This window comes from Pollachius pollachius (genome assembly GCF_949987615.1).
Source record: "Pollachius pollachius genome assembly, chromosome: 5".
NCBI lineage: Eukaryota > Metazoa > Chordata > Actinopteri > Gadiformes > Gadidae > Pollachius > Pollachius pollachius.
Window position 1 is genome coordinate 15,128,522 of NC_136938.1, and position 20,636 is coordinate 15,149,157.

At 42.3% G+C, this 20,636-nt stretch overlaps 1 protein-coding gene across 3 annotated transcripts in view; it reads right to left on the bottom strand.

Annotated features, from left to right (window-relative positions):
• The window catches only part of neo1a (neogenin 1a), a 148,353-nt gene that overhangs the window by 35,049 nt on the left and 92,668 nt on the right, over positions 1–20,636 (bottom strand). For all 3 annotated transcript variants that reach the window (XM_079736418.1, XM_079736417.1, XM_079736416.1), the window contains exons 5-7: positions 19,635–19,777; positions 9,754–9,908; positions 9,219–9,339 (exon numbers count right to left, since the gene is read on the bottom strand). In XM_079736418.1, coding sequence (XP_079592544.1) covers positions 9,219–9,339; positions 9,754–9,908; positions 19,635–19,777 — 419 coding nt within the window. The remainder of the gene's footprint in view (positions 1–9,218; positions 9,340–9,753; positions 9,909–19,634; positions 19,778–20,636) is intronic.

Here is a 20,636-nt window from a genome sequence, read left to right on the forward strand (position 1 = left end):
GCATTTCATGGAGGCACGCCCCCTTTTGGTTGGGCCCCCATGGAATTCTGAGAGTATACCAAGTTTAGTGATGACGCTCTGAACAAAAATGGCTGCGTCCATAAAGAGATTTATTTTCTTTGTATTTGGGCTAACCCAAATACAAAGAATTTTCTTGTTTACTAACATAATCCCAAATGTTTTCAACCAATGCTCATCTCAGGGAAATCCATACCTTTAAAATGGGAAAGTCCGGGCAGTTTTTACAAGTCTTAACATCGTAATTTCCCATTAACCACTAGCATCCGGGAAATATCGGAAACACAGGAATATAGGGAGTGATAAGTAGGAGACCTAGATAGCTATCCACTATATTAATTTTTTCATTAAATGTTTTTAATGTTGTTCGCAATCATTTTCCTGGCTTCCCTGCCCTTCCTCCCATCACTCTCGTTGATACAATACTTGGTGTTAACCCCAATCTTAACGGTTCCATTTCAAAACTGTACTATTAATACTGTACACTGTAATACTCAAACGTCAGACAACAACCTCTGATGGTTTGGGCAATGCTTGGTCTGCAGAGCTTGGTGAGGATATAGGTCCCGCCGCCTGGAAGCATGCCCTGAGTTGGGTCCAAAGACCGTCTATCTCTGCTCGCCATGGAGTTTAACAGTACAAAGTTATTCACAGAGTTCACTGGTCTAAAAGTAAGCTTGCTTGTATCTACCCTGACATTGATCCAAACTGTGACAAATTTCACCAAGGACCAGCCAATCTCAGTCACATGTTCTGGTCTTGGCCCACCCTTGCTCCTATTGGGCTTCGGTTCTTTTGACTCCCTCTCAGCCATCGCATCGGCCAACATTCAACCCTCCCCATTACTCATCCTGTTTGGTGTCCTACCCATAGGCTCTCACTTCTGTCCTATTTTGCTGAGCTTGTTGCCTTTCTCACACTGATAGCTAGACGTGCCATTCTGTTGCGGTGGAACAGCCCTTGTCCCCCCACTCACCCTCAATGGATAAAAGATGCCCATTGTTTTATCAGATTGGGTAAAATTAAATACTCTTCGTTTCTCAGAACGCAAATTCCATAAAATCGGTGCCGTTAGTGTTGTGTTATTATTTTGTTTGTCTTTGTAACCAAATGAGCATGCATGCCTTGTATGCGTATGTCTCTGTATATGTTAAGGCATGCATGGCCAATATTAGACTATCACTACCATTACTACCTACGTCAAAACCCATTATACCCTATTTCATTGGTACATCTCTGTAAGGGAGGGAAGAGGATAGGAGTTGGGGGTAAACTGTCTCTTTGTTAGTACCTTGTTTCAAAGAATGATTTAATTTCAGATCATGTTTGAGGTGTACTGTATATCTGTTATGCTCAAAATCAAAATCAATGTACGGGTGAATCAAACAACCCAAGACCATTATTTGACAAGAGGAGAGATAGCCTACGAGAGTAAATATTTGTGCGGCATTCCCAAGATGGAGGGCTTCGAGGGGAGCCAGGGATGGCTTGATAAGAAGAAGTTCCATGAAACCTTGAAAAGTGAGAAAGGTATATTTATGTCTGAAATCTATTCGACATTGTTTATGATTAAAGTCAAACAATATATTAAGCAGTTTCTTCTACTCTCGGCCAAAGTGCAATGAGCAGGGTTTTTAACAACTGAAAAAACCCTCAAATATCTGCAGCAACCTTCAGTAGAGAAGTGCACGTTAAGGTGAATCCACTGTAAAGGGGGAACTACATCATTCCTATGAATAAAATTCCCTTTTATATTGCCGTCTTTATGAAATGAATGGTATTTTGGGAAGAAAAAGCAAAAGCAGTCTATGAAGAGGGAATGCCTCATACCCAGCAACATGAATACATTAGTTATTACTATATTTCTATGCCAGCATTGTCGAGTATTTATTTATTTTTGTTTATTTAGGTCTCAGCACTCTTACTTGTGTTTCTTTTATAATTATTTTTATATTGCACTGTGGAAGGAGCCTGAGACTCATTGCCATTGTAATTGTTGTGTTCATGACAATAAACCATCTTGAATCTTGAATATGGTCAGGAGCTGCACTGAGCATTATGTGAATTGTGATAAAACCACGAGTTGAACATTGTACCAAATGCGACTCCGGGATAAGAATAAAGGTGTACATCCTCCAGCAACGTATGACTACTGTGACGAAAGGAGTGTGTGTGCTTGAGTGTGCAGCAGGTGTGTTTAGTGTCTGCGTCGCTATGGGACCTGTGCAGAGGAGATTACCTCCTAGGGGTTCCGGGAGACCACAGGGCTGTGGAAGTACAAAGAGGTCCGCTGGGAGAGGGGGGTTCCTCCGAGGGATCTGGGAGACGATCGCCTCTCATTGGGGTGCGTTTACTAGCATTCAACACCAAGATTACGGATGGGGAATAGCCATTTCATGGTAAATTATGCGTTTATGGTAATCGATACGTCTACATGCCCTCGAGTAAAACGATGAAGGGGAAATCCCTGTAAACGCAGTGGACTTGGATTGTTAGTTGAAAGAGGAAGTGACCTGAAAACACACAGCTTTGAAAGGGTTGGTTGTTTGTTGAGCAAAGATTTCCATGTCGTTTGTTGTGTTTGTTTGGGTTATTATGTGTGCAGAACCCTCATAGATTCCGTCAAACCTGGGGGCAATAAAACAAATTCACTGAGTCTGCGCTATTTGTTTGGCAGATTCAAGAATTGGTTTTATCGAATGGGTGAAATGAGATTTAACCCCATTCCACTTATGTAAATGACAAAGCAATTTACATTTACATGACCCTTTAAATAATCACAGAATTGCCTTAAACCAACTATTATGGGTTTATGCATATAAACATGTTAACATGCTCTTGTTTAATGGATCCATGGAGACCCTCAGCGGAAAACTCTGTCTGTCTGCTGGAGAAAGATTGACAGGATGTGGCTCAGAGCGACTGAATCAGACGTCAATGGATAAATAAAGGCTGTCTATTTGCAGACAGCGACTGCAATTGAATAGAGAAAGCTGCTATCAATTATTAATCATCCCTGATGTGTACACACTGCATTCAAGCAATCAAACATGTAGGCCCTTGATTTGGGTGCAATGGTTTCATTCCCCTGAATGCTGTAGTTAATACCTAAATACACACATATGCCAAGCACAAGGGAACGCACTCGCACTCACACATACGCAAATAAAAATGTCTGACTGTATGTATAATGTTTACCCCCTTCCTTTCTCCTCCATTAGCACCCCTCCACGGGTTCCTCATCAAATGCATCAAGTGTTTCATGCATGTCCGCTGGCTGTTCAGGCAGATCAAACCAGCCCATCAGAACTTACATCTGCACTCTTTCCCTAGTAATAAACAGCCCCTGAAGCTCCAACGTATCCTATTACTTTGGAGGTATATTGAAATACAATGCCGCTTTTTCCAAGGGACATGAGCGAGCCAGAAATAAAATTTATTCCAGCGTGGCGGTGTGTATTTTTGCGTGCTTGTGGATGTGTGGTGTGTGCGTGTTCCATTTCCAAGTACCCAGGCACACAGAGGGGTTCTGGCCAACCGGAAAAGGGCTGAAAAGGTCAAATGGAATGTTTGAAATCTGCCAGCTCCCCCCTCCTCTCCCACACTGTGAGCAACCGACCACCAGCTAATCAGAGGGTCGGCCTCTCAGTTAGCCAGCCAAGCATGCTGGCTGCCAGGTCTCCCCCGGACAACACCCTGGGAGAAGCAGATAGGATTGCAGTGTAGCGGGGGGTAACACTGTACACCAAGTTTATGATGGGTGTTACCCATTTCACCCAAGGTCAGCTACAAACAAAAGAGGGAAGGTTTTGGGTAGGATGGAAGGGTGTGTAGGAGGGGTGCACCAAATTGCCTTTCCTTTCATTAGTGTGTCTGGACTTGCTGATATTGTCCCCGTGGGGAGCACATACACACAACACCTGCATATAAAAAAAATTGATTCCTGCATGAGGGTTTTGTGTAACAGGGTGGAAGATCACTCTTAAACACATACACCCACACAGAGCTAAAACTGGATCTGATATCGAGAACGACCTTCGGACAGTAGGGTTCTGCCACTGCAGTTGGATGCCCTATTTTTTACTTGTTTACCCTTTCCACAAAACAGGCTGGGCCATACGCTGGTTTCCTTTATGGATGCCAGGCAGAGCAGGTAAATGGCAGCGTAAGAAAAAGAAAAGAGCAACTACAACACAGAGAGAACCTCAAAATCCCTCTCGGAAAAACAGACACACACAGTTCCCAAGAGATTTCGACAACAAGCAAATCATCCGTGCTTTTCATAAACAACAATTTGTTGTGGACTGATTTCAGCTCTTCACAATCAGTTTGGGCTCTGATCAGCTGCCTAGAGTGTGATGCGGATACGCTCCCTAATCAACGTGGTGTGTGCACAGACGGCTGGGGGAAAGTCATATTTCCAAGAGTGCGTATGCCCATGTTTGTGTGCACAGTAAGCCAGCACCAACAGAGTTATTGCATTTCAATGAATTAGGCATACACATACAGGCAGCATTAAAAATATAGATATGTTTAATTTCACTGTTACCTTCTTTTCCTAATCAATGCAATGACAAGAGGTCCATGTGCTGCGTTTCTGCAAACCTGTGCATGTGCCCGTTGCCGTTTTTGTCCCTGCAGATCTGTGTTCCCTTTCCCGTGTGTACCATCACAAACTGGCTGGTGTTGACCTGTTTCTGACATAGCGGGCTTACCATGAAGCAGGCAGGCGTCACTGGGGGAGCTGGGGCTGTCACTGACAGTGCTTTGCAAAGTGGCTGCAGCTTTTAGCTGCAGAGTTCCCACCTCTTCATGTGAACAGGGAATAATGATGGTACTCTACTCTGACAGAGTCACACACTTGCCGCCCTGATGCCAACAACTGTGTTGAAAGATTAATGGATTTGTTTTTTTCCCATAGATTTGTTTTTGTCTAGCCATCCAGAAATAGATGACTGGTATGCAATCTTATTATTCCATCAAAAATGTACTTATATTTGAAATCAAAACATCCATTTCATAGTGAACTTCTGTAATGATGCCTGCCAAGGAAGTGCACTATTACATCCAAACAAAATACAAGAATAAGAGAGATGGGACAAAAGATAAGCCGCGTGACCCCAGAGAGACGGGTTGTCCTTATAGAATAGTATACAGACTGCGTCAGAAATAGATTCAAACAGTACATTTACCTACACTGCTTAATCCGATTACAGCCATAGTTCGCTCGAACTATGGCCGAAGCATACCCCGGTATGATAAAATAAATCACTGCTTCATAAATAAACCAAAGTTTCTAGTCTTCCTCCTATCCATGAACTGTAAAATGTGCATGTCCTTTAACTGGTAGAGCATGAAGCGAGTCTCCTAGTCAGACCAAAAGTGCGTCTTGCTTATTGACCTCTCCATCGTGTGGTTTGCCGTTTTCGATGGTGACAACACCACAGCTATTGTCTCCTTCTACTTCTGGCTCATGGTCCCGGGAAAAATCTCAAGCATTCGCAGAGCGCAAAATCCGATTCCAATCTGATTGAACGTATTCATGCATGATTAATGCGAATCAATCGAATAATCGAGGGGACTTAATCCGACAATGAGAAACCCGGTCAGATTTCAGTCAAACTACGATGCATACATGCATCTTAAAAATGCAATCATAGTGTAACAATAATTAGGTTTCCTTAAGTCAGTCATTCTTGTAATTGTGTATTTTTTAGACCAAATGGAATAGGAAATTTGCTAAGTGATAGTGGGGCCAGGAATTCAATGCTTGATGAAGAAGCTTAAATGCTTGAAAATCTGTTTTTTTTTGTTTTTTTTACTTGTTTGGTATGATGCAATCAGCTTCTTTTTTTTTTTTCAAGGCTCTGTCTTTCAATTTAGAAATCAACAGCAGATCGGGGGATTGTACGGGCTACTGACAGCACCTACAGTGAAGGGCCTGGCTTTAGCACAAAGAGCCCAAATTTCAAAACATTATTTGTGCGAGTTGGTGCGGAGGTGGGGGAGAGGGTAGGGTCAGGTGAGAGCCCACTGGGGGGGGGAGGCTGGCACAGCGAAAGAGGATGGAAACAGGCATTCATGTACACATGATGGGGCATCTCTTCAACTGGAAAGAAAAGACGCTCAGGGGGCAAATGGCATGCTGAATGGCTCCGCTCCAGGCTTGGCTGACGCCATTCCATCAGACTGCAAACCTGTCAATGTGGCACCTGCGTTCACATCGGAGGCTCAGCTCTTCAGAGCCTCGAGTGTCCTTGCTGGATGAGCCCTCCGAGTCCCACACACCTTCCCCAACAGCCCATCCGGAGAACTGAGATAGATGTCTGTTGTTTGCTCGGTCCTATATAGAAGTACAAAATCCTGGACTTCCCTGACCGTTTATTTTGGTTGTGGAATCCTCACCAGCAAATTATTTAGAACAGTAATGATAATATATCTGGGAATGATTACTGCCATGGCGTTTAATAAAAATAAATAAATCCCATCACATAAATGGTTGTCTCTCCTTTAGCTTGGGAAATGATTCAGAAAGCACCAAGTATCACTGGGAAAACGATGGAAATTACATTTTAAATCAATGTTCTCTCCATCAACATAGAAGTTGGAGAAAGATAACCAATATCAAAAAATCTTCTGATTTCACAAAGGCTTTCAATGCTTACAATGCCGCTTTACTAAAATTTGATTCTGATCTTCCAAATTTCTCAACACTGCACAGAATATCCAAAGATAGCAATCATAAACAAGGGCTTTGAATGGCTGTATACAACTTCAAAGTAGAGAAACAGGCCCCATTTCCTCTCCCAGCCATAATTGGCCCCTGCAATCATCTACAAGTGCCACAGATAATTAGACAAGGAGGCCATACAGTAAAATTGTTTCCACACTTCCTTTAGATGATTACAGGTGACTGCAATTCTTTAAATAGCTCATACACCACAGTTAGCAAACCTCCTATAAATATTGCCTAAACGATAACTGCCAAACAATAACAATACATTTTCTGCAGTTTGAACTACAGAAAATAAAATATAAAACTCTTACAGCTTAATATCAAAAGCAAATAGACAAATATAACATGCGGACAGGACATGTGTTGCCCTCTGGTGTTTGTGGCAGATTTGTTTTAGATTTGTAATTACAACGACAGATTGATGGATCTCTTCATGGACCAATGATTTGATAAACTTGCAAAAGGCCAACCAACACTGCTTTCAAATTCAGCAAGAAACCCATAAAAAATAAAGAAAAGTGGTTTAATGGCTGATAACCCATGGAAGATTTTTTTGCAAAGTCAGCTCATAAAAAGTTCATCATGACCATAACTGACACATTGGTCAAGCAGTCCCTATCAGAAAAAGGCAGCATGATACAATAGAGGCACAATGTATCAGTGTCTGGCTAAGAACCAAATGTGGCAGGTGTTGAGAAGGGTACCTGACAATGGGAACACGCTGGGATGAAACACAGTGTGCTAGGGCTAGACAATGACTAAAGACCCCAGAAGGAAAGGGGACCCTTTGTGTGGCCAGCAAGATAGAGCTACACACGCCGTCCGTCAACAAAATTGTCACTCCCATGTGACAGGGTGATAATAACAAACAAACACAGTACCCGTTAGGTATTTCTGGACAGCGGCGAAAGCTTCGTTTATTGAGGAAAATGTTGCGCGAAAGTTTGACGTCCTTCTTGGACTCTTGAATCTACATTGTTGGACTTTGTTCATTGTGTCGGATTCTTCTTTGTCCTTGGATTTATTAGCAGGCTACACTGTGTCGGGCTGCTATGAGGTCACGATGCTTACGTAGCAGCCGCGGTTATCGCCATCCGGCTTAAACCCTGCCCTACCATAAGGGTAGTGTCGGCGGTGGAAACGCGAGCCATAACTGAGCTGGGCTATACCGCACCTTCACTACTGGGCTGAGGCGTGCTGGCACGAAGCGCACCCACCGTTGGAAATGCGCCATGATGCTGGGGGTCATCATTATTTTTGACTTAGTGGCCATCAATGGAGATGTATATAGCTTGGAGAGGAGTGTGTGTGTATATGTATATATGTGTGTATGTGTGTGTGTGACGGGAGTGTGTTTGTGTTGTGACAGTCTCACAGACACGTTCTTTAAATGAGAGCAGAATATGCATGCACTGGTCCTGATTTGTCTTTATCATATATTGATAAAATAAAAATCATTTATTGTAGCTAAATTCGTGATCTTTCAATATTGTTTTAAAGGGGTAACTGGTTAAAAGCTAAAAAGTAAAGTACAACAAGCCATCCAGCGATATTCAAAGCTTTTTCAGTGAACGCTTCTTTTGCCTCCACTGTGGCGGGGCCAGCCGGCTGCTGCCTTTTCGATACCGCCTGCCTTTATGTTGCCTTTGTTGTCCTGCACTTTTCACTGGGGCACTCTGGAAGCATGTCCTCCTTCTCCCTGCATTCCATTAGCTATTTTTCCTAGAAGAATGAATGTGAAGCTGCTAGGTTAATCTCATCCTGCTAGCATGTAGCTTCGAAACCCTCTGCTAGCGAGCGCGAGCATTGTTGCAACAGAGACAAGTGAGTCAAGAAGGTTCAAGCTGTAGTTATTTTGGATGTGAAATAGTGCAGTTCCAGACATTGAATCGGCCATATCCATTAAAAAATGTAGTTCCTGCCAGGCGTATCACGAAATCTTACAAATCAAAGTCCTGTTTCCCCTAAAGTTCAGACAAAGGCTGATACATGCTTCTATGAAGATGAAGAAGAGGGCAAATTAAATGAAGCGGTGTGCAGAGTGCTTTGCCGAGTCTAGTCATCCAGTATATTTGTTACCTCTCGTACTAGAGTACAGAAATTACAAGGTCAATCTGACTTTATTAGGGATCTGGACCCTGGCCAGCGATTGTGCTTATAACCCCTGCATAGGCATGTAAAAAGGAGCTGCATGTGCACTACATACACATCCATGGATCTGTTCACAGAAGCACGTTTGAGACAGTACTCTCCCCATCGCACATAGTCATTTAGCACACGAAGACTCTGAACACTAGACCAAGTTGTCCGCCCCCCCCAAACCCATCCCCTCGCTCGGAGGAAACAACTAGTTTATGGATCACGTAGAGATGAGTGTGTTAGGCAAGTGACCTCATCACCAGGATGAGTTCACTGCATCACTGCCCCTGGCCCCCTCCCATCCCCTTGGACCTTGGTCCCTTACCGTGCTCGAGGATGATGAGCTGGGCGCTGGCCTGGATATTCCCTGCGTCGTTTTCGGCCAGGCATTGGTAGAAGCCCTCGTCAGACTGGACTAGACCAAGAACCTGCAGGTTGTGTTCCCTCTGAGAACATCAACAACAACAGGTGAGCAGTTGCGAACTTACCATCTGAGGTTTCATGCGTATATGCGTTAATTAATTCAATGCTTCTGTGTTCTTAATGCAATTCATGTTGCATTAAGAAAATTGGTGCCAATGCATTTCCTCTCTGGAAGACAAAAATCGAATCATCTCAGCATCCAGAGCAACCAGGTTAAGAATACAGAATGCATGGCATGGTTAGGGAGAATGAAAACCAAGAGGAAACAATATCAATACTTGACAACAAACAACAATGTGGCAATGTCATGTGCTACCTGCATATCAATAATTTAATATCCTATGATGTACATGTTTTATCGTAAAAGCAGCGTCTGTATACAATAATTTTGGCAACATATATTAGACATTTAAAGTATCGGTAAGACAGAATCTTACAACTATCTTGAAGTAATCACTGGGGATGACCGCGTCTCCATTCTTCACCCATTTGATAGTGGGCGCGGGTGACCCTGTGACCTCACACTGGAAGATGATGTCCATGGACTCGTGGGCATAAATGTTGGCAGGCCGTTTCACAAATTGGGGAGGAGCTGTCGAAGGAAGAGAATGATTGGTTACAGGTTTTGGATTTATCAAAGATGTGATCTTGACTTACACAACTTTGTGGTGTTGGACAAAGAAAATTCTCTGCAGGTCTTTCAGGGTCTCATCTGCTAAGCGCGTTTTTTCTGTCAAATATATAAAAAAATCCAATTTATACCTTGCCACCTTCAACTTTTTTTGCAATATGTGTGAGGGTGTGTTGTTCCGCAGAGGGCTGGATGGATAGGTTGGAGTTGGGTGAGGGGGGGCAATGGCCCTTATGAGAAATAGCCATCTTGGAGGTAGAAAGATTGCAGCTAAACACGCCTTTAGCATCAAAAGGCTTTGAAGACGTGTCCTTTGTATCTCATCATGACTCTAGTAGGGCCCTGGTGCTGGAAGCTGGCAGCAGCTATGTGATCTCCTGCGAGACAGAGCTCCACCCTAGACATTTTTTGCAGGGAGAACACAGACTGGAGCATGGCTGGATCAGGATGGAGGGAGATACGAGATTCTGTGTGTGTGTGTGTCTGTGTGTGTCTGTGTGAACCTCCTTTCAACACAATACCTCGGTCTTTGTGTGTGTCTCTGATAAGCAGCGACCTCACCGAAAGCGGTTTAAACGACTGTATTGTTAGCATGTCTCTGCATGTCGGCTTGCACTATGGGCCTCTGGGGCTCTGGCACGTGATTAGCTGCCGGTTTACAAGTGCTTGCTTCGTTATTAATAGCCGTCGATGGACAAGGTCCATTTCCATCTTCCTTTTGCAGTTTGGGAGGCTGTGAGTTCAAGTCCCCTCAGTATTCTATACAATAGGTCAGATATAATTCACCCTGTATGAATTTCACACTAATAGGATTATCCGTATTCTCCATAGAGTAACACTACACACTTTGCCGTGTGCGGCAAAAGCTTGTAATCTTGCTTTTCACATCTTTATACATTCTTCATAATTGAATTAAAAGGATGGTTTTCTTTGTTTCAGAACTTTTTCAATTGCATGGACTCTAATATTAAACAAACAAGCAGATTACAAAAAACGTAACTCAAACATTTCTTTACTTGCTAGTGAGTTCCGAGTCATTTCTATGGACCATTCTGGAGTAAGGTATTGATTATGGCGATTAATTAAATGAGAATGGAAGTGTTTTTTTTCTGGGAGAGGCAAGATGTCAAGCAAGCCATTACCTTGATGTGCACAAGGCAAGAGGAATCCCAGGTGTGTAGGTTGTGTAATAGAGAGATTCTGCATTTGCATTTCCTTAAAAGCCTGTGTTTACTTTGAACAGGTTCAACAAGCAGTTTGCCATAGGATGGATTTTGATGCTGATTATATTTGCTGGGCCGGCAAGGGGGCTCTGGAATTCTGTGTGGCAAAACAACAATATTCTGTACCATGTCTCTATGCATGGCTGGTGTGATGTATGAGTTAGAGAAACCTACTACACGACAATTGGTTGTGTCCTACCCACATCCAAAGTAAACAGGGATTAACTCGTTATTCCCAATACATCAATCCACCCAGCCATTCATTTAGAGGCATTTCTGCCTCTAACCTAGGCTGTGATGTTTGACGCTGATGATTTTATTTAGCCAAAAGACAGGTCTGTGTCTTTATCTACATTGGATTCTACATTATATTTTGGATTTATATATGTGTGGTTGAGTGTCTGTGTGCATGTGTGTCTGTGTGCACCTGGCAAGGCATCAGTCACCTGGATCCTGCAGCATCTCCAGTTCATATTTTTTGTTCAGTGTCTCTCGCCCCATGTCATCCTACCAGCAATCTTTCTGACTTTGAATCTGCCCGTCTTCCTCTATTCTGTGGATTATCTGTCTCTCTGCCAACCCCACTACAGGCAGGCATGCACCATTTCCCCTAAATGGAGCTCAGGCATTTGGAACCTATTGGATTGAGCAATGAGCACAACTGCAGAATACACCAATAAGCTTAGAGGGTCGGTCGGATGTCTCGATTCAAGTGTGTGTGTGTGTGTGTGTGTGTGTGTGTGTGTGTGTGTGTGTGTGTGTGTGTGTGTGTGTGTGTGTGTGTGTGTGTGTGTGTGTGTGTGTGTGTGTGTGTGTGTGTGTGTGTGTGTGTGTGCGCGAGATATAGTCCTTATTAAGCAACATAATATCTGATCTATCTTCGACCATTTCTCTCTGGCTGGCTGACTACAAGTGGCCTGTTTGGTGGCTAATGGCAGACCCAAGCACCCACGTTAGTGTTTATTTTGTATTGATCCTAAAATGATGCTACGTCCACAACAACACAGCTAAAGACAGGGTGCATAATTAAATAATGAAATTACTGTTTAATACCAATGACCGGTATTATAACTTTGTTTATGTAGGCATTTTGGATACTTCAGGTTTAATTTTATGAACACAGTTGGGGTCAAAAATGTGTCTCATATGAGAAAGGCAACAGGAACAACCGGACCACATGAAAAGGTTAACGGTTGATCAAATCTAGTTACCGTCTAACAAACGTGTTGGAATCAATACAATCCAAGGTGCTATATAGGAAGATAGACTGGCTCTGAAAACGAGAGAGAGGGATTAAATGAGAGATGGAACAGAGGTTTGTTTCAGGGCTTGTATATTCTTTCTCCAGTGCGTACCTTATTAAAAGGAGTCTTTCTGTTTGCTTGTGACTCCGGTCCAGTGGACTGAACAGAAGCCATTGCCAGGCCTGGTGTGTCTTTACTGGCGGCTTGTTAAATAAAGCACCACAGAATTCAGATAATGCTGAATGCACACTCCTGAGCTGAAATGCTCAGGAGTGTGTCTCCTCTCCCAGGGTCTAGTATGCAGCGGAGATGAGTTGGAACAAGATTCTTACAGGAAAAACTAAATTACTACCTGTAGAGCCACTCGAGATTCAAAGCTCTTGTAAGCCCAACAGGGTCCAAAGGGTATAAATAATCACCATGGAAACATTTCCTGGTTTGTGACATAGACCCAGTGTGCAGCCAGAGTTTGCCCTGAGGGCTAGAGGAGCACGACTAATTACCAGTTTGCTCATCCAAAGACATTGGCCCTCCTCGTAATCCTTAACAAAACATATGTCTTCAGCATGAAATGCACCTCAAGTCGCTTGACGCACAACTTCCACAATCCTTTTCACAAACAACAGATGAAGGCCATGTAAAAGAGAACCAATTAACAAGTAGAAAAGTATCGATAGAGGTATCGATAAAGAATCGGATCGTTAAGGAGTATCGAAAACGGTATCGATATCAATAAATATTAATGATCCCCATCCCTACTCATGGTAGGATCATATCGTGGTCTAAACCAATAAGAGAAAGAGCTTGGTCGGTTCTTTGCCTCTGATTGGCTCTGGTCCTGTTCACCGCTTGTGTTTTTTTTAAAAAATTGACCTGAACACCAGAGTAACTGAAACGCATAAAAAACATTCTATGTTTTTACCTCGCTTAATTTTCCCCCTCTATTGTGACGTTTATTTTCTAATAAACGTGACAAAAGAGGGGGAAAATTAAGCGAGGTAAAAACATAGAATGTTTTTTCATTCAAAAAAGCTAAGCCTACTGTTCCAACCTTCCCTACTACTGAGAGTAGTTATTCAGAGAGTCTGAATTACCTGCACAAGCCTTTTTATTTGGAAATGTTTTATTTTGCTTAATTTTTTAGTTTTAAATGTTCCATTTCAGCTCAGTAAAAAACTTGAAACACTTTATTTTTATTTTTATATATAATTGTGCTTCAAATAAAGACAAGCATTTCTCTACACCTCACGCTGCGTTCCAGGGACACTTTTTAGCCCGTAAGTTACGAGCTGGAACTGGGAATGAATCGGTCTGGTCCGAGTTCACGGGTAGTGAGTTGCGGGTTTGTCTGCAGTTTCAGGGCAGTTTCACAGGCAGAAGGTTGTGAAAACACGGGTTACGGGTTGCCTGGAAAGCACCGTTATTGTTGTTCAAAAATCCATCAAATTATATGAAAGTTATGGAGAGCGATAAAAGGTGACCTTATGGTGTTAAAGGCGACGCAATGAAAAATTTGGTGCACCTAAATTTTGTGCTGGTGCACCTAAAAAAAAAAGTTAGGAGCACCAGTGCAACCAACACATAAAGTTAGTCTGGAGCCCTGAAAAGGCAAGGAATATGAGAAGAACATGAAACTTTTACAGAGGCCAGGCATTTCCTGCATGTGAGCAGCTATTGGAACAAAACTCACCGACGTAGATGTTTGTGGAGCAATTATATCTGTCCTTTTCTAAGACAGATACACAAGGGAAGGCCGAGGTCTGGGTGGTGGCCATAATGAAAAGCTGCTGCTTTTGTATCTGGCCTCATTTATCCCATTGCTAGCTCAAATAAAGGGTAGAAGGTTCATCCTCTGCCATATTTGACCAAATTACGCAAAATCTGTCCTTTTTTAACAAAGGTCTTTTTAGATTATATGGCGCTGCTGTTGTAGAATCAAAATATAGAGCAATGAGTAGTAAAGTTTAAAATAGTAAAATATTTATATTAAAGAAATATTTCACACAAAAAATCTGTCCACTACTTCATAAGGGGACAATGCTTCAGTAGATACAATGGGTTTGATTTGAGGGTATGTCTTTAAAATTGCTATAGCATCAACAATAAGTATCATTCGTTAGTATTACTCCCATATGACGTCAACAGACTAAATCCTTGCATTTTACATTTTTGCAATAAACCTATGTAAACAATGAACATATTTAACATATATACACACACATACAGTATATACATACATGTGTACATACACACACACACACACACACACACACACACATATATATTCACACACATACATATATACACAATCACGCATATATACACACACACACAAACACACACACACTGGGTAAAGGGACATTAGCACCCCCTATCGCCTATTGACTATTACTTCAGGGAGGACGTTCCTCCCTCAGCCTCCATTGACTCCCATTAATTTCCCCCAAAGTACTGGCGGCCGGTGAATAACATGGGGTTCAATGGGAGAGGAGGAAAGTCCTCCTCTGAGTGGGTGTGATTAGCTTAGGGATCTGGATCCCGCCTACGTCTAATCACGAAGAGGTTGGAGCACTGGCTGGGCTATGAACCATTAAGCAGGAGCCCTGGCTTTGGAGAGTGATTCTCGTAGCCCTGGCTACGAGAATCAACGAATCCGGCGCTCCGCACTTATGCCTCGTTTCCAACGAGCAGTGCGGTACAGTGCGGCTCTGTTCGCTTATATTGGCGCTTGCGCTGAGCGCTGCGGTTCTCTTATATTGGGGTTTCCAACGCCAAAAGTGGGGCAAGGCACTCCTCCGTTGGGTTACCAAGCCGTTGGTCGCATGTTCGAAAATGTGGAGTTACACACGCCGATATTCTGAAATCACTTTAAAAATAACCAGGTCACTGATATCTTTTTTTTTATACACACACACACACACACATACATATATATATATATATATATATATATATATATATATATATATATATATATATATATATATATATATATATATATATATATATATATATATATATATATACAGTGGGGCAAAAAAGTATTTAGTCAGCCACCAATTGTGCAAGTTCTCCCACTCAAAAAGATGAGAGGCCTGTAATTTTCATCATAGGTATACCTCAGCTATGAGAGACAAAATGAAAAAAAGAAATCTAGAAAATCACATTGTCTGATTTTTAAAGAATTTATTTGCAAATTATGGTGGAAAATAAGTATTTGGTCAATAACAAAAGGTCATCTCAATACTTTGTTACATGCCCTTTGTTGGCAATGACAGAGGTCAAACGTTTTCTGTAAGTCTTTACAAGGTTTTCACACACTGCTGCTGGTATTTTGGCCCATTCCTCCATGCAGATCTCCTCTAGAGCAGTGATGTTTTTGAGCCACACGGACTTTCAACTCCCTCCAAAGATTTTCTATGGGGTTGAGATCTGGAGACTGGCTAGGCCACTCCAGGACCTTGAAATGCTTCTTACGAAGTCACTCCTTCGTTGCCCGGGCGGTGTGTTTGGGGTCATTGTCATGCTGAAAGACCCAGCCACGTTTCATCTTCAGTGCCCTTGCTGATGGAAGGAGGTTTTCACTCAAAATCTCACGATACATGGCCCCATTTATTCTTTCCGTCACACGGATCAGACGTCCTGGTCCCTTGGCAGAAAAACAGCCCCAAAGCATGATGTTTCCACCCCCATGCTTCATTGTAGGTATGGTGTTCTTTGGATGCAACTCAGCATTCTTTCTCCTCCAAACACGACGAGTTGAGTTTTTACCAAAAAGTTCTATTTTGGTTTCATCTGACCATATGACATTCTCCCAATCCTGTTCTGGATCATCCAAATGCTCTTTAGCAAACTTCAAACGGGCCCGGACATGCGCTGGCTTTAGCAGGGGGACACGTCTGGCACTGCAGGATTTGAGTCCCTGGCGGCGTAGAGTGTTAGTGATGGTAGCCTTTGTTACTTTGGTCCCAGCTCTCTGGAGGTCATTCCCTAGGTCCCCCCGTGTGGTTCTGGGATTTTTGTTCACCGTTCTTGTGATCATTTGGACCCCACAGGGTGAGATCTTGCGTGGAGCCCCAGATCAAGGGAGATTATCAGTGGTCTTGTATGTATTCCATTTCCTAATAATTGCTCCCACAGTTGATTTCTTCACACCAAGCTGCTTACCTATTGCAGATTCAGACTTCCCAGCCTGGTGCAGGTCTACAATTGTGTTTCTGGTGTCCTTTGACAGCTCTTTGGTCTTGGCCATAGTGGAGTTTGGAGTGTGACTGTTTGAGGTTGTGGACAGGTGTCTTTTATACTGATAAGGAGTTCAAACAGGTGCCATTAATACAGGTAACAAGTGGAGGAAAGAGGAGCCTCTTAAAGAAGAAGTTACAGGTCTGTGACAGCCAGAAATCTTGCTGGTTTGTAGGTGACCAAATATTTATTTTCCACCATAATTTGCAAATAAATTCTTAAAAAATCAGACATACATTTCATTTTGTCTCTCATAGCTGAGGTTTACCTATGATGAAAATTACAGGCCTCTCTCGTCTTTTTAAGTGGGAGAACTTGCACAATTGGTGGCTGACTAAATACTTTTTTGCCCCACTGTATATGCATATACATACATATAGATATATATGAGTATGTGTGTGTATACATATACACACACACATGTATATACACACACACACATATATACATACATACACATATATATACACATACATACACATCTATATACATATATACACACATATATATACACATACATACACATCTATATACATATATACATACATATACACACATAGTTGTATATATAAATACATATATATATAAATATATATATATAAATATGTGTATATATGTATGTATGTATATATATACACGTATACACATGTATATACATACATACATACACACACACACACACACACACACACACACACACACACACACACACACACACACACACACACACACACACATATATATATACATATATACATACATACTCACACACATATCTGTTTAATTTATAAATATACAATTTATTGAATGTTGCCTCCTGATGTTAAGAGGGGAGTTATTCTGGGTAACAAATTGCAAATAACAATAAAGATTAATTGGACATGGGGTGCATTATACTTCCCCTATAGATGTTTAAGAACAAAGTGTTTTAGGCTTTATTATTACTTCAAGTTACACTGTGAATTAAACCCATGTTGAATGCAATCGCTATGGTTCTCCATAAATCATTTATAGTGAGTGATTTAGATGTTTTTATCGATTGTTATGTTATGTTTATACACAAATTTATGTCAGCTGTACACATGTGCAGCTGTTGTTAATCCACTGCATAATTTCCTCTGTGTGCAAGCTCATGCAGAACTCCTCAAACCAGAATGGCTTATTCAACAGATGAGCACTAGGTGTCATGAGATGTCTCAAGGCCGGATACAAGCGCTGTATCAAATCCAATACACAAACTTCCTGAATAGCTCAGTGTGAATTGCAAGTTTTTTATGATAAGCCACTGGCAATAAACTCAAGATTCCACCTCCTTACTGCAGTAAACAGTGCCCCAAAGGTGCTTTAGAGGCGGTAGGTCACGGCAAGAATTGGTTCTTTTGTTGATGCCATTGAGACGTGTCCAATCGGTTTGCAGTGTCTTTCAAAACCATAACTGTCTTTCGAGGTAATTGATTGACTGTCAATTGATGCGTGTCAGACCTCTAGCTGTGGGAGGGAATCAATTGGTGCCGTGTCGGCTCAACAGAATGTAAGTCAATGCAGTTCCGGCCTGTGTGTGTCAAGTGCACAGAATTTAATCAAACCATTATATCCTACAACTACGATTCAGATGTTTTCACCAATATCGTGGAAGAGCAAATCCATAAGGCTGGAGATGGGATAAGGCCTGGAAGCTCAGGGTTCAGGGGGAGCTGAAGGAACCATTCAGAGGGAGATCCCACTGAATTGCGGCCAGGTTTACCGAGGGAGAAGATGGTGTCAAAGCATTATTATTTGGCTTAGTTCAACAAACTGAGAGACAATGGGAAAGTAGACATGGTTTGGAGAATTGGGGTGAGGGAGGAGTATGATTTTTTTATATTTGATCTACTTCATGCCAAGCTTGCGGTGGCTAGGAATGAAAATGCAGAGAGCTGGGGAACCCGCCATATGTGAGCCTCAGCTGTACAATATGCACACAGATAAGCTTCCAGGCCCTGGTCCTTATGAGATCATCCTTCATGCTAAAATCTATATCATTCCCCACTCTTTACCAGTGTTGCAAATTGTTACTCAATGCTCATTGTTGGAATGCATCTGTAATACTATGTAAATAAAAAAAAACTGATCCAACACTCTTATATTTGGCATTATAAAGAAGATTGTCAAACATTCCAAGGCTGAGATAAAAAAAAAAAAACACGTGCACCTGGGGAGCCAATTTGACTCTAATCGAGAGCCACAACCAAGCAGGTAGTAACAGCAGTGACATTGGGTTTTGGTTGCAGGAGGGTGTTATTTATTTAAGCCAGCACACAATCGACCCATTGAGAATGAGATTAATTTTACCTCCCAATTACTACAACTCTGAGACAGAACTCTGGGAAGCTGCACCCCAATCATTGCCAAACTAAGATGGTGACCATTGGCTCGAAAGCTAGCTAGACGTTTTATTGCTTCACACCCACCGGCCACCTGCTATGAAGAGACACAAGTAGATAATATGCACCAAAAACCTCTTAACAGGTAACAGGCAGTGATAACAGACCGCTACTACTAATAACACAATGGCACAGTGAGGGCTATGCAAGGCTGGGACTATTTATACTTGGCTTTCTGTTTCCCATGTTCAACACACCAATAAGTCAATCACTATTCTAGTTATTCTATATACTCCACTTTAATATAATCAATATGACTACATTAAACAGCTGATCACTATTGTAGTCCTGAATAAAAATGCTAAAAGTGCTGCTCTCCTCTGTCATTCATGGCATCCCACAGAAATACCTAACATGTGTGGCCATGAAAGAGACGAGAGACATTCTGTCAATACCCTTTCCAAAGCAACCATTAAATGATGGCCCAGTGTGCATTAAAAAGTATTTTTCCCCGAAGCAGCCTATATAGCAACCTTGATCATACGAAGAGCCACATGAATATCATTGAGATTTCAAATTCCAGATGCAGTGAGGCTCTGCAGAACAACATTGTACCTTGCACAGTGAGCTGGGCCTGGGCCTCGATAGTGCTGTTGTCGATGCCGTTGTAGGCCAGGCAGGTGTAGAGTCCTGCGTCTTCCTCTGTGAGGTTGGAGATCAGCAGGCTGCCACCGGCCACCACCTCGCGACGACCCCCACTGATGAAAAAAAAGAAGATGAATCAAGGCATAGAATAAAGTAAAACCCTAGAGCTTCTTTTGAAATATGATTTATACTTCAGAGAAATCTGAGATAAAATAAATCCCAGTGATGACTATGTAACCAAACTTTGGCATTAGTCTCGCATAAGAATAAAATAGAATACCCCCCCCCCCCCCCCAATGGTGCATCTAAAATATGTGCTCAGACCCGAATTATCTGCTCATGTCTATTAGCACCGGCCTTGCCTCAAACCCAGTGGCCATCCATCTTAAATAAGCAGACGCTTTGCAATTCCCAATGGAGCCACATGGAAGCAGTCTGCTGCTGGGCCCTCGGCGCTTGATTTAACTGTCACTGGGGCATGCTGGGAGAGGGAGGTGAAAAGAAGTTGAGAGAAATCAATAGCTCACACACAGAGAGACGTGGATTCAGAGGGAGGACAGACGGATAAAAGGAAAGAAAAGGAGACAAGGAAAATAAATAAAAGAGGAACTGTGGGCGAGCAGTGCAGGACGAGAACATAGAGAAAGAGAGGAATGTCAATGGGAGATCATCGTGCAAACACTGGTGCTGAGGCTAAACGCAGTAGGTAGCACAAGACACTATGGAAGTAAAGACACACTTCTCCGCACGCCATCCATAGAGACTTAAAACCAAACTGTTCACCAACATGACACCATGGGCTGTAACAGGAAATACAGCAGAGGATCTGCTTCCATTTTGTGGTTGCAAAAACGAATGGCGGAAGCATTTATCTGGCCTTCATACATGGTCTGAGCTGAGTGGATTGAGAAAATGCACGAGTGGTCTGTTGGCAGCATTGTGAAAATGGCGTAAAGTGCTTCAAGAGCTACT